This window comes from Sinocyclocheilus rhinocerous, unplaced genomic scaffold (assembly GCF_001515625.1).
Source record: "Sinocyclocheilus rhinocerous isolate Xijiao unplaced genomic scaffold, SAMN03320098_v1.1 scaffold767, whole genome shotgun sequence".
Taxonomy (NCBI): Eukaryota; Metazoa; Chordata; class Actinopteri; order Cypriniformes; family Cyprinidae; genus Sinocyclocheilus; species Sinocyclocheilus rhinocerous.
The window spans coordinates 203,207-216,646 of record NW_015633562.1 but is presented as its reverse complement, the minus strand read 5'-3'; the positions used below and the strand labels follow the sequence as shown (position 1 = coordinate 216,646).

Here is a 13,440-nt window from a genome sequence, read left to right as displayed (position 1 = left end):
GTGACGTAGACATGTGGGGGCGTGTTAGAACGAGCCATTTTAGATAGGCGTGGTTGACTCTTAACTTTTATAAAGAATATCTCTTTGGATTTGAGACTTTAGTCTTTGCAACTTTACAGATCTTCTTTATGCACCAAGAGCTTGTAACACTTAGAAATAGAAAGGAAAAATTGAAATCGCATCATATGACCCCTTTAAGTCATCAGCCTGCGTCTCTCCTGTAATTTCATTTTACCTTAGTGGAACTCTTCTGTGCTGAGCTGAATTAACACATTCACAGCACTATGATTAAAGCAGCTTACAAGTAATTAAATTTCTGCTGTGTGCACTTTGTTTTCTCAGACAGGGATAGTTAGTAATAATGTAGCAAATTGGCCACGTTATCTATATATTCTTTAACTTGTGTCCACCACTGCAGAGAGCTGGAGAGCCAAATTGAATATATTGAGTTAGACTCCTGCCACCTTGTGTTTGTTATATGCTGGTGCAGTCTGGAGTTTTATAATTCAAAGCAGAGGAATTGATGTCCAGTCCAGGATTGCATGCAAATGTCAAGAATCTGCATTCTTAATCATGTTTAATCATGTATCAAATTGATGTGCAACTTTAATGTGTATTTTTTAGATGCACTTTGTCACTTGAAAAACATGATTCAGGCCATTTTTATATTCTTGCTGTTAGAATTAATTTCTCATTTGCATTCTAATGCCCTACATGAATAATTCATGTTTCAATACCCTGTGGGTAATCTCATTGGGTGCGTTGTGTTTTGACATATTCAAATGTAGATCAAACCCTCCCACAAATATTCACCAAAACCATACTGTATTCTAGATTGTGGTTTAAATGACAGACCTGCTGCTTACAGCTCTGTTGCTTTCTAGCCTAATGAATGCAGCTTTTTTAGCAGCGTTCCACTGTAGAGAGAGAGTCTTGAGGGGTGTTATATAACAGCACAGGGTGTGTTTGCACAAGTGGAAATTATTTAAGTAAATACCGCCATTCCTTATACTTTTTACCTGCTGCTGTTTTACAGTATGTGTGTATCTAATCTAGTGCAGTTATAGTATCAAGCAACCTCCAAAATCTTCACCCTCACTCAATTCCTGCCTCTTCTTTTATTCTGAATTGAAGAGAGAGAGGGTAAAAGGGAGAGAGAAAAGACAGAAAGAGAGAATCCCCCGTGCGGCGGTGTGCTTTTCCTGATGCTGTCAGCTGAAATGCCTCATCCAGCATCAAATAGCGTAGTTCTCCCTGCATGCCTGATGCCCATGTGTGAGTACGAGTCCCTAGCCCAGAGAGACGGATACGGCAACCCGCCGCAATGCTCTGCTGGGAGCGTACACCGAGGGATGTGATCCATCTCTGACTCTTTTCTTCCTCTTCTTGAATTCCTTCGCTTCAGAAACTTTGCTGCTACACCAATCCTTATGCCACACAATACCTGCAATGTTTTTTGCATGTTATTGTGCACTGAGGTCCAATGTGAAGGTAAGACCATGCTGTGAGTGTGAACTTTTGTGTGTACTGTACATGTGTGAGTGTCACATGGGGCTGTACGATTATGCCATGTGGCCGCTCTGGTTGTTGTGGCATCTGTGAATTGCCACACCAGGATATTTTTCTGTCAGTCATGGCAGAGTTGGCTGATTTTTACATGAATTGTTTCATGTTTGTGATTTTCTGGATGAGGTTTATCCAGAAGCATTGGAGGTCTTGAAACAGTCTTAGTACCACTGTGAAAATGCTTAAAATTATGACATTTTTTAACAAGAATTTTTTTTAAATCTCTAAAGAGATTAAAGTGTAGATTAGTGTAGTTTATCTGAGCACTGCTAATTTAAAAACAATGTAGCCTTTCTCAGTGTTACTCTTTATCCAAGTTCTGTCTTATACAAGCTTGCAAATTGTCACATTGTCAACTATTAAAATCAATAATAATAAGAAATGTTTCTTAAGCACCAAATCAGCATATTAAAATGATTTCTGAAGGATCCTGTGAAATTGAACTCAGGAGTAATGACTGATAAAAATTCAGCTTTGCCATCACAGAAATAAATTAAATTTTTATAATAGTTTTAAAATATCTAAATGTTATATATACATATATAAAAATAATTTAAAAAATTACTATTTTCTGTAAACATTGTGAGCAGCTTCTTAAGCAGCTTCTTATGTGTGTGTATTGTATATTTTCTCTATATTTATTGATTTGTTTAGTATTGTTAACCCTCCGGGGTCCGAGGGTGTTTTGGGCCCTGGAGAAGTTTTGACATGCCCTGACATTTGTGCTTTTTTCAGTTGCTAATAAACATTTTAATGGCTAAGTTTAGTAAACAGCGTTTATGCGTGCTTAGTGAAAAACTAAAATTTTAAAGTCACTGAAATAAGGCCATAAAACACATACAGAACATTTGTTCACAAGACTATTGAGAACTGGATCTTGAAGTCTAGAGTTTTTTCTTCAGAATGATGTGAAAATAATTTTGTTTACTCACTCACAGAAAACAATATATTGATTTAAATTTTCTAAGACACATTTTGTGTAGAAAAGGAATATGCGAGGGGGCGTGAATGATCATGCATAATGCTGTGATTCACACCTCTGGACCCTTGCTGGATCCTCTTCAGTTTGCCTACAGAGCAAACAGGTCTGTGGACGATGCAGTTAACATGGGACTGCATTATGTTCTGCAACATCTAGACAGACCAGGGACTTATGTGAGGATCCTGTTCGTGGACTTCAGCTCGGCCTTTAACACTATCATCCCAAACCTCCTCCTGCCCAAACTATCTCAGCTCTCCGTGCCCACCTCCGTCTGTCAGTGGATCAACAGCTTCCTGACAGACAGGCAGCAGCTAGTGAGGCTGGGAAAATACACATCCAGCACCCGTATAACCAGCACTGGAGCTCCTCAGGGTTGTGTTCTCTCCCCACTGCTCTTCTCCCTCTACACCAACGACTGCACGTCTAAAGACCCCTCTGTCAAGCTCCTGAAGTTTGCAGACGACACCACACTCATCGGCCTCATTCAGGACGGTGACGAGTCTGCTTACAGACAGGAGGTCGAGCAGCTGGCTGTCTGGTGCAGTCTCAACAACTTGGAGCTCAACACGCTCAAAACTGTGGAGATGATCGTGGACTTCAGGAGAAACCCCCCTGCACTCCCCCCACTCACCATCATGGACAGCACTGTGACTGCAGTGGAGTCATTCAGGTTCCTGGGCACCACAATCTCTCAGGACCTGAAGTGGGACACTCACATTGACTCCATTGTGAAAAAGGCCCAGCAGAGGTTGTATTTCCTTCGCCAGCTGAGGAAGTTCAACCTGTCACAGGAGCTGCTGAAACAGTTCTACTCCGCCATCATTGAATCCATCCTCTGCACTTCTATAACTGTCTGGTTCAGCTCAGCTACCAAATCTGACCTCAGAAGACTACAGAGGGTAGTCCGGACTGCTGAGCGAATCATTGGTACAACCCTCCCTTCTCTCCAAGAACTGTACTCATCCAGAGTGAGCAAAAGGTCTGGCAGAATCACTCTGGACCCCTCACATCCAGCACACTCCCTCTTTGAACTGTTGCCATCTGGTCGACGCTACAGAGCACTGAGCACCAGAACAACCAGACACAGGAACAGTTTCTTCCCTCAGACAATCCATTTCATGAACACTTAACATAACTGTGGAACACACACTATTTATTCACTCATACACTTATTTATCTAACACACATACTCAGTCTACACCTCAAATTTGCACATAATATACAGTACCTGTACATACAAAAACTGTCTATTGTAATATACCTGCACATACAACTGTCAATTTATATATTTTTATTCCTTATTTACTTGTTCTATTTTTTATTATCTGTGTTTTTTGTTCTGTCACTGTCATTCTGTTACACTGTGGAAGCTTCTGTCACGAAAACAAATTCCTCGTATGTGTAAACATACCTGGCAATAAAGCTCATTCTGATTCTGATTCTGATTCTGGTCTGCTAAAGTGTGAGAGGTCTTTAATATGCAAGCAAGTGTTACTGCACCTGTCTGCCTCACTTCCCCCACCTCCCTCTGCTGACTGAGCAGGAAGTGCCCTGATAATGCAAGGTGGGGCGGTGCTGCCTGTGACAGTCGACTCTGCTTTATACACAAACTTTGTTGAAGAATACATAAAAAAAAGCTCTGAAACACTGGTGTGAATTGAACTATTCAGATATAACTTGGCTTTTTTCTATTCTGTGCAGATATGCATATGGAGAAGATTTTGTTGGGGGCTCGTCCGGGTTTTCTTATGTTGGTAAATTGCTGCTTGTCTGGAGTAGGTGGCATTCTGCTTTCCTCTGCAGCTTGTAATGGATTTATCTAAGAGAAGCTGTGTTCTCATGCATCAAGCTGGCAGTAAACATGATGCCATGGATGCAGGGGTGGACATGCTGGCGATGGGAGGAGAGGAAGTGAGCATGGGAAGCCAAAAACTGTGTGGATGATTTGGTTCCTGAGCGATTATAGTAATACATTTGCAATGTGTGTGATACTTGATTGTATAGGAATGCAAGTGTAGGATTGTGTGTGTGTGTGTGTGTGTGTGTGTGTGTGTGAGAGTGTGAGGGGTTGCGAATGTGTGGAAGAGATTAATGTCAGTGTGTGTTGAAGCCTGCATGTGAGAGTATGTATGGGGGTGGATGTGTGTAGAGGAGTGTAACTGAGCTCTGTCTGAATTCTTCTCTCTGGCATTAGTAGGCTGTGTAATAACACACTTGGTCTGTCTATACCAGTGGGCATCTCAGATCTAAAGGCCAACAGTGTTCAGTAACATTACCCAATACTATATATATATATATTTTATTTTACGTTAATATATTTTACGTTACGTTATTTTACGTTAATATGTTAATATAATATATTTATTTATTTATTATATATATTTATTATATATATGTTTTATTTATCATTATTATTTATTTATTTTATTTATTTATTGAAAGTTGATATTACTTTGATGTAGCAAGAATGCATTAAATTGATCACTCGATCAATAGTGGCAATTAACATGTTGCATATCCTCTCTTTCAAGATAATGATAATGTGAGCCAGGAATAGAGTTGAATTTAGTTTTTTTTTAACCTCTCACTTAAAGGAAACACTCTGTCTGAACACATTGTGCGCACTAATACTCTACATTACAGCTTTTCCAACCAATGTGTGTGCAGCCGGGGACCATAGGGCTTTCCGTCATGTGAATTCAGACTGGGAGAGAGAGGTACCCAGACAGTACTGACCCATCTGCTAAAAATGTTGAGCAAGCTTTGAGTCATGCAGTCATGAATATTTCACAAGGAAATCTCATTCAGTTCCAATGATGAATGCAGTAACACTTGCAGAGAGTCAGACGTGCCTTCTCTAACCTGTACCTGCGTTATGTGCTAGAACAATTTTATTAATTATTTTGTTTATGATGATTAAGATGATGTTTATGTCCATTTTCTGATAAGAATTTCAGTGAGATTTTTTTTATATATATAGTTAGTGCCTGATAACTTTGCATGGCTTTATATTTGGTTGGATTCAGTTTTGTGGGTTTTGGTCATGGTAGCTTTACTCTGGGTTTAACAAGCAGCCAGACAGTGGTATTGATGTTTGATGTCTTTGTTGTGCATTGTGAAATTTTTGTCGGTTCCCCTGGAGCTTTCTTAGAAGCAGACAAGCATGTGCTTCCTTGTGCTTATGTTTGTCCATGGCGTATGTGTGTGTGGTTTCCGTGTGCTCTCATTAGGGCAGGCAGAGTCACCACCGCCCACTACAGCTTCATTAAACTTGCTGCATTTCTCTCACACACACACACACACACACACACACACAGATTTTTTTTATATATATAGTTAGTGCCTGATAACTTTGCATGGCTTTATATTTGGTTGGATTCAGTTTTGTGGGTTTTGGTCATGGTAGCTTTACTCTGGGTTTAACAAGCAGCCAGACAGTGGTATTGATGTTTGATGTCTTTGTTGTGCATTGTGAAATTTTTGTCGGTTCCCCTGGAGCTTTCTTAGAAGCAGACAAGCATGTGCTTCCTTGTGCTTATGTTTGTCCATGGCGTATGTGTGTGTGGTTTCCGTGTGCTCTCATTAGGGCAGGCAGAGTCACCACCGCCCACTACAGCTTCATTAAACTTGCTGCATTTCTCTCACACACACACACACACACACACACACACACACACACAAACACACTCTCACGGCTGTCTGTCACTGTATCACATACACATTAATCATATGGGCACAGCTTGTTTCTGTCAGGCTTTGCTAGCAAACACACACACAAAGAGCCCATTATAGTTAATCAGTGTAGTATACTTTTTGAAATATTCTGAAGTAAAAGTGGTGTTCACCCATGCCAAAAGTGGCCACCATTATGCCAGGGTTGTTGCCAGGTCATTGCTTTGCGGTTGCTAGGGCCCCTAGTTTTCAGGGGGTTTCTTAATGTCTTCAGTCAGAAAAACCCATCAGCAAGTCTTTTTTGCATTTTAGTCATTAAAACTTACTTGGATTCTTCCCTCAGTGTAAGGTCTGATTCACACAAAATACAATTGTACATTTAAAAAAGTGAGACGTGGGCTTTGGAATAATAATATAATATAAAAAAAACAACAAAAAAAAACAATGTCTCGAGATACATAAAAAAAAAAAATAAATAAACTCATGACTTAAGTGTCAAAACCATGGAAAAGCTTAGGAGTGGAGTGCAACAAATGTGTTCTGTGTGAACAGCCCACAAATCTGCTGAATCTTTAGTAATGCTTTTGGTAATGCTTTAACTAATATTAATATATTTATTAATAAAGTAATATATTTCTTACAATATTTATTAATCCTTGTTAACATTATTTAATAAAAATACAATTGCTTATTGTTAGTTCATATTATCTCAAGTACATTAAATAATATTAACAGATACAACATTTGATTTAATTAATGCATTTGTGAATGTAGAAAATAACATTTACTAGGGCAGGGTTTTGACACAAATTTCACAATTAAATTTGATTATCCTTCACAAGCTTGCGATTCAATTCAATATCGATTATTTTGGAAATATCAGTTACAGGACATGGCAAATTTTCTCAAGGAAAAAAAAATCTCTCAACTAATGCTGTAAAATGTACCTAAGAGTCAATAATATGAAATTTGAAATTTGCTGATTTGTATAAAAAACACTTAAAATGTACTCAAAGTTTTTGTAATATTAAAGTAATAAAACAGATTTTTACTTTAAATTACATAATTATATTTCTACTCCAATTCGTTTTTTGAAATATAAAAATTTAAACGGTGGCTGTCACAAAAACTTGACGGATTTATTCAGACATAAATTAAATATTGAAGAACTGTAAAAAAAAAAATAAATTATAATGAATATGTTATATGGTGCATATTTAGCAAAATGCTCCTCTCTAGAGTTAATTTTTCTGACTAATGAGTGTATGGTCACCGAATATGTTCTTCTGTGGTAAATGTGACGTTACGTGACACATTGTTTACAAGCTATTGTCGTCTTTCTGCATTTGAAACACTGATTGAGCGATTACATGAGACAGGATATGGATTTCGGTAAGTTGTACTCTTTCTTTTAACATACCTTCGGATATTCATGTTTATTTCATGCTGTAACTGCTATTAAAGTGGAGGAGATGATCAGTTTGCGCTGCCGCTTCTAACCGAGGCGCTACAGCAATCTGTCACTCCACATTAAACAGTTCCAAAACAGCATTTAATATTTTAATATTGTAATAAAATGGACAGAATTTGAAATCTGAGACTTTGTTTCATATCAAAAGTAATAAATCACAAAGCTTATTGCAATTTATTGGATGGGAGGTGCGCTACAATGTTCCGTTCATTATCTGACAGGCTAGGCTAATCGATTCTTGGAATTTATGAATCGATATTGTTTCATAAAAATAAGAATCGATTAAAATCGAGAAATCAATATTTTTTTACCCAGCCCTAACATTTACTAAGATTAATAAATGCTTTAGATATGTCATTGTTAGTTCTTGTTAACTATTGCAGTTAACCGATGGAATCTTACAAATGGAATCTTATTGCAAAGTATTACAGAATTGTCAATGCCTGTTTTTCGTCTGCCAAGCGACAACTCATTTTAAGCACTTAGAAAAGTAACATACTTCTCCTCAACAAATTGCCTTTTTTTTAGCATCACTCATGTTCATAGCACAAAGAGTGCGGAATGACTTTTTCACCAGAGTCTAATATTTAGGGTTTAGGAGTTTATTAATATACTGCAGCAGTTATAGTGATGATTAACATTAACTATGTAACTACTGAACCATACTACTGTGGGCTTTGATTCTTGATTTAAGAGTCATATAAGCTACAAAAGCTCTTGTTGTACCTGTCAACTGTCGACTTTCTGAGCGGGAACTGTGTTGCAGTACAACTTTTCCGTGTGGGCTCGGTGGTCCTTCCTCTCTTGGTTCCTGCTTGGCTGTGCTCCCTGCAGTAGACTTGCTGAGTGCCGCAGAGTGCTGGATGCAGCGGTGGGGAAGTGATTCAGGGCCTCCCCACATCTCTGGCATGCTCTCTCTCTCTCTCTCTCACACACACACGCACACACACACACGATGAACACAGTCTCTGAGTCTGCCCAGAGAAAAGGAAGCCACTCCACAGAGCATGAACACCTCTCTACTGTCCGATTGAAAACTCACTGAAACACGCTCACACATACATACAAGCAAACTTTTAGAGAAGCATGCAGGAACAGAAAGTGAGGAGCCCAGAGGTAAGCAAAAAAGAGTTTATACTGTACGTCATGTCAAATGTGGAAAGGAGGAGGACCGTAAACTGAAGTGATTAAGTGCTGTTTCGATGCTGTAGTTGTCAATATCGTAAACATTGAAAGTTGGCATTGCAAACTGTTGTCGAGATAATGTTTTTCAGTGTGCTATAAGAAACTCTGCAGCAAACTGACTCACCCCAAAAGCTTGCCTCTCTAGTACCTTTTCTAGTACCTTTTGGTGTAATTTTCTTGTTTCATCTCTCTCTGTCACTCTTTCTATTTTCCTTTCACTTTGTCTCTTTCCTCTTCCTTTTCCTTCTGTGTTTCTTTTAGGATCAAGTATTCTAGAGAGCAGACTAATAAGCACTTGATATCATCCCTTTTCTCTTCCTGTCTATCATAATTTTTGCTTTGTTTTTATGATCATGGTGATTTTATGATTAGTTATGCAATACGTGGTACTCTTAGCGCTCTGCTTGACTTATGTGTGCACTTATGTGCTTCATTTCACTACTGTATAAGCAAACTCCCCAGCAAGCATGTGGCTGTATTCTGAGCCTGTGTGTGTGTGTGTGTGTGTTTGAAGCTGATGTGTTAAGGCGGGCGTTTGTGGTCACATCCGATCCCCTGGTGCATGATGCTTTTTCTCGTGTTTGCTTTGGCTGGTGGTGATGACACTTCCACTCAAGGGTGCTCTAGGCACACACAAATATTTATAATGTTTAGTATATAGATGAAAAGAAGGGGGCTCAGTACTGAGCCCTGAGGTACACCATTACTTAGCCACATATCCCCACATGTTTTTGCATGGGACAGAGTAAGATAAAAAAAAAAAAACAAGACAAAAAGAAAGATAAAGTGCAGAAAGAAAGGTAGAATGAATGGTGATTATGTGCGTTGAACATGTTCCCAGTTTGTGTTCACACGGTCTCTGTTGATCAGCTCCAATCAGGATCTCTGACTATGTCCTTCATCCGTCTGCCATCTCATACGCTCCCCTCAGAATAACGCCATTGTTCACACGGACTCTCATGTTTCGGCCTGGCTACACTGCTGTTTGGACCCAGACTGTCTGTGTGTGTGTGTGCTTGAGAGAGAGTGCTCATGTTACCCCCTTACTGTGCCTTGTTAGAGTGGTAAACATGAGCAGCTAACAGATGCAGGGCCTGTTCTTATATATCAGTGACATGCAAACAAGTGTTATATAGTGCACATCTTCTTCCCCACTACTATCTGCTCATTGAATCAGAATAGTTTATTTTCCTGTTAATATGGGCCTCCCTGATTTGTTGCCTACTTTATTCATCAAGGAGCCCATAGGAATATGAAATAGGTGTTTTGAAACATGAAAGTTTAGTGGAAACTTGAACAGATTTTTAAGATTACATATTTGCCTTGATTTTATTATTATGATGTGTAGAACACTTTTTTTATACAATACAAACACATCTGTCACCCTACAATATAATGTATGAGATGTTGGTTAATCTCATACTACATGATGCATGGTGGAGAGGGTTGGGTAGTAACGGAATACATGTAACTTAGTTACGTATTTAAAATACAAAATGCGAATAACTGTATTTCATTACAGTTACATTTTAAATGGGTGGTAATCAAATTACAGTTATATACCCGAAAAGTGTTTTAGATTATCAAAGTGATTATTTTACTTGAATTTTTCTGTCATTTATTTCATTTAAATATTAATATAAACTGTAATGGGCAATTAATGTAACGTAATGTAATGTAATGTAACTCTGACACTTTGCAAAAGCATCCTAAGCTACAGTCCTGCTCATAAGTGTCAAATCCCTTGCAGAATATACAACATTTTAAAGGGGTCACTGGATGCAAAATTCACTTTTGTTGTTGTTTGAACATAAATGTGTGTTGGAAGTGTGTGTAAACATCCATCCAATGATAAAAATCCACCCAGTGTTTTTTTTTAAATCCCTATTTTAAAATTCCCTTTCTCAAATCAGGCTGTTCTGAGATTCCTGTCAGAATGACGTAGTTCTGCACAGACGTAATTCTGCACAGTTCTGCACAAGAATGTCTCAGATTAAGCGATTGAGGTGTTTTGTTGTTGGATGTAATAATGAACATAGCAGTCGTCATTTACTCCCGACATCTGAGCCGCTGAAGACGCAGAGGATTAACGTTACTTTCGTTTTTAAAGGGTATGCGCCGATCCCCGATCTGCCTAAATGCGTCTATGTTCGTGCGAATCATTCGTGATCGAGCTTCATCTACAGAAGAAGTGAGTACAAGGGTTATTTATGAATCTTTGCAAATCGCCTTTCCTAATATGTGCCAGTAAGCAAGTTTCGCGGCTAAAGTAAACAGTACTGCTCGTCACCCCACAAAAGAGAGGGGAGGGGTCAGCAGAGCTCATTAGTATTTAAAGCAACATGGACTAGAACTGTGTGCTGAAAACAGAGCTCATTTTGACAGGGTAAAAAAGGTGTTTTTTTACACTACCATTGAGAAATTTTAACCAAAGTATGTTATAAACTTTTCATTAATACCCTAAAGAATCATATCAACTTATATCAAATGGGCATCCGATGACCCCTTTAATAATTTTAACAAAATAAGAGGGATGTTAAAAAAATGCATGTTATTTAGTACTGTCCTAAATAAGCTATTTCACAAACAGATGTTTACATATAGGCCTACGCCACAAAACAATGACTGAATTTATATAAATTGCCCCATTCAAAAATTTACATAGCCTTGAATCTTAACATGAATGGTCCATGACAGTTTTCATGTTTTGTGAGTCCCTTGTTTGTCATGAGCAGTTAAACTGCCTGCTGTTCTTCAGAAAAGTCCTCCAGGTCCTGCACATTCTCAGGTTTTCCAGTATCTTCTGCATATTTGACATCTTTCCAACAATGACTGCATGATTTTGAGATTGATCTTTCCACATTATAAGGACAATTGTGGGACTCGTACACAAATATTACAAAAAGTGAAAACATTTACTGCTGCTCTAGAAGGAAACTCAATGCATTAAGAGCGGGGTTGTAAACTTTTGAACAGGATGATGTGTAATTTTTCTTCTTTTGCTTAAAGATCATATTTTTTTTCATTTAGTACTGCCCTTCAGAAGCTAATTTTTTGTAATTTTTCTCTAGAGGACTCTTTGTGTTACATACCTTATTAGTATTCCAAAGTATTCTAAAGTATTTAGATTAAGTTACAAAAATTGTGTAATCTAACGAAATACATTACAAATTACTTTTTAAAGCATGTATTTTGTAATCTGTAGTGAAATACATTTTAAAAGTAACCTTCCCAACCCTGATGATGGATGTGTGTAGTCTGTTTGTAAGCTCAAAACCTCAAGATCAAATTAATCAGCCAGTTTCCTGAAGGAGAAAAATCTCTTGAAAAATAAGAAAAAATATGTTGTATTTTATTAATGAAATTGTCATACATTTACATAGGGGAAAAAAGCAAATGCAATCTGAATTTGCGACCTTCTTTGAATTTATACTGTTATGCTAAAATCTCTAGTTTTTATTTTTATTTTGCTTTTATTTTTTATTTGATTTGAATTTTTGGCAGCTTAAATTTGTACTGCATCTATAGAAATTATGATTAAGTAGATTGATTTGAGTCTTTGATTTGTTTCGGTTCATTGAATAATTATATTTAAAATTTTTAATTTCAACAAGTAATTCATAACTAATCCCTGGGTTATCCATGGACTTCAGTAGTTACAGTGTTGCAGTATTTTATTAACAATACTATTCTAACAATTTTTAAAGTAAACACGTGATGCTTTCCTTTCCTGCACTGACACAGCACTAGGGAGTTGTGGGTGTTACCTAGGTGTTCCTATGCAGCTGGCTGGGTGTTCTGCATAGTTGCAAGTAGGGATGGGTACCGAGAACCGGTATTTTTTTGGACCGATACGTAATTGGGTCAGTACCGGAATACCGATAAGCTTCAGGACAAACGATACAGTTATCGATACTTGCATTGTTTTATCTCCATATACTTCAATGTTAACTCACGAATTAGAAGCTGTTGCTTGTCATTTTCCTTCACTGAATGATGTGTCAGACGTTTGCTCGACGTGCGTGTGATATCCATGCACATGTGCGGTGTGTGTTTGCGTGCAATCGCGGCAAAAGTGAAACGTTTGAAAGTGGGCTCACGTTACAAAACTAGGCGACACCTTTGTCAGACGCAATATATGCAGTAGTGTAATAGTGAACAAAGGAGGCAACACTAGTAATATAATAAAACATTTACTAACAAAATACAACATCTACCTCAAGCAATGCGCTGTATTATGTCTCGCGGCTCCAGCTCCAGCTGAAACTCACGAGACACATTCACATCAGATGTTGATTCGGTAGAGTTACACTCACGAGACTTATTCGCAATCAGAAAAGTACATTATTTCTGCGTGCTTTAAAGCCTTGCCGGTTAAACATTTCATTTGCGTGCTGTTCTAACATGTGCTTATTCAGAGTGCGTACACCCGAAGCGTGCGTACACTAAAAGGCCGGTCAAACAGCACCTGATTACTTAGTTATCTTAGTTCTCATCTGATTGCGCTAATACTGTCAAAAACACACAAGGTTTACATATAAACACAGTTAATTATGTCTAAAAT

The 13,440-nt window shown here is 38.0% G+C and overlaps 1 protein-coding gene across 30 annotated transcripts in view; it reads left to right on the top strand.

The window, feature by feature from the left end:
* Window positions 1-13,440, top strand: part of LOC107744607 (disks large homolog 2) — a 217,367-nt gene that overhangs the window by 35,139 nt on the left and 168,788 nt on the right. Inside the window, exon 1 of one of the 30 annotated variants that reach the window (XM_016558339.1) lies at window positions 1,278-1,491. The exons of 27 other annotated variants lie outside the window; for them this stretch is intronic. In XM_016558339.1, the coding sequence (XP_016413825.1) occupies window positions 1,450-1,491 (42 nt within the window). In that variant the 5' untranslated portion in view covers window positions 1,278-1,449. Of the gene's footprint in view, window positions 1-1,277; window positions 1,492-8,618; window positions 8,808-13,440 lie in introns of those variants that run through there. 2 more of the 30 variants (XM_016558342.1, XM_016558351.1) reach the window with 2 other exon arrangements.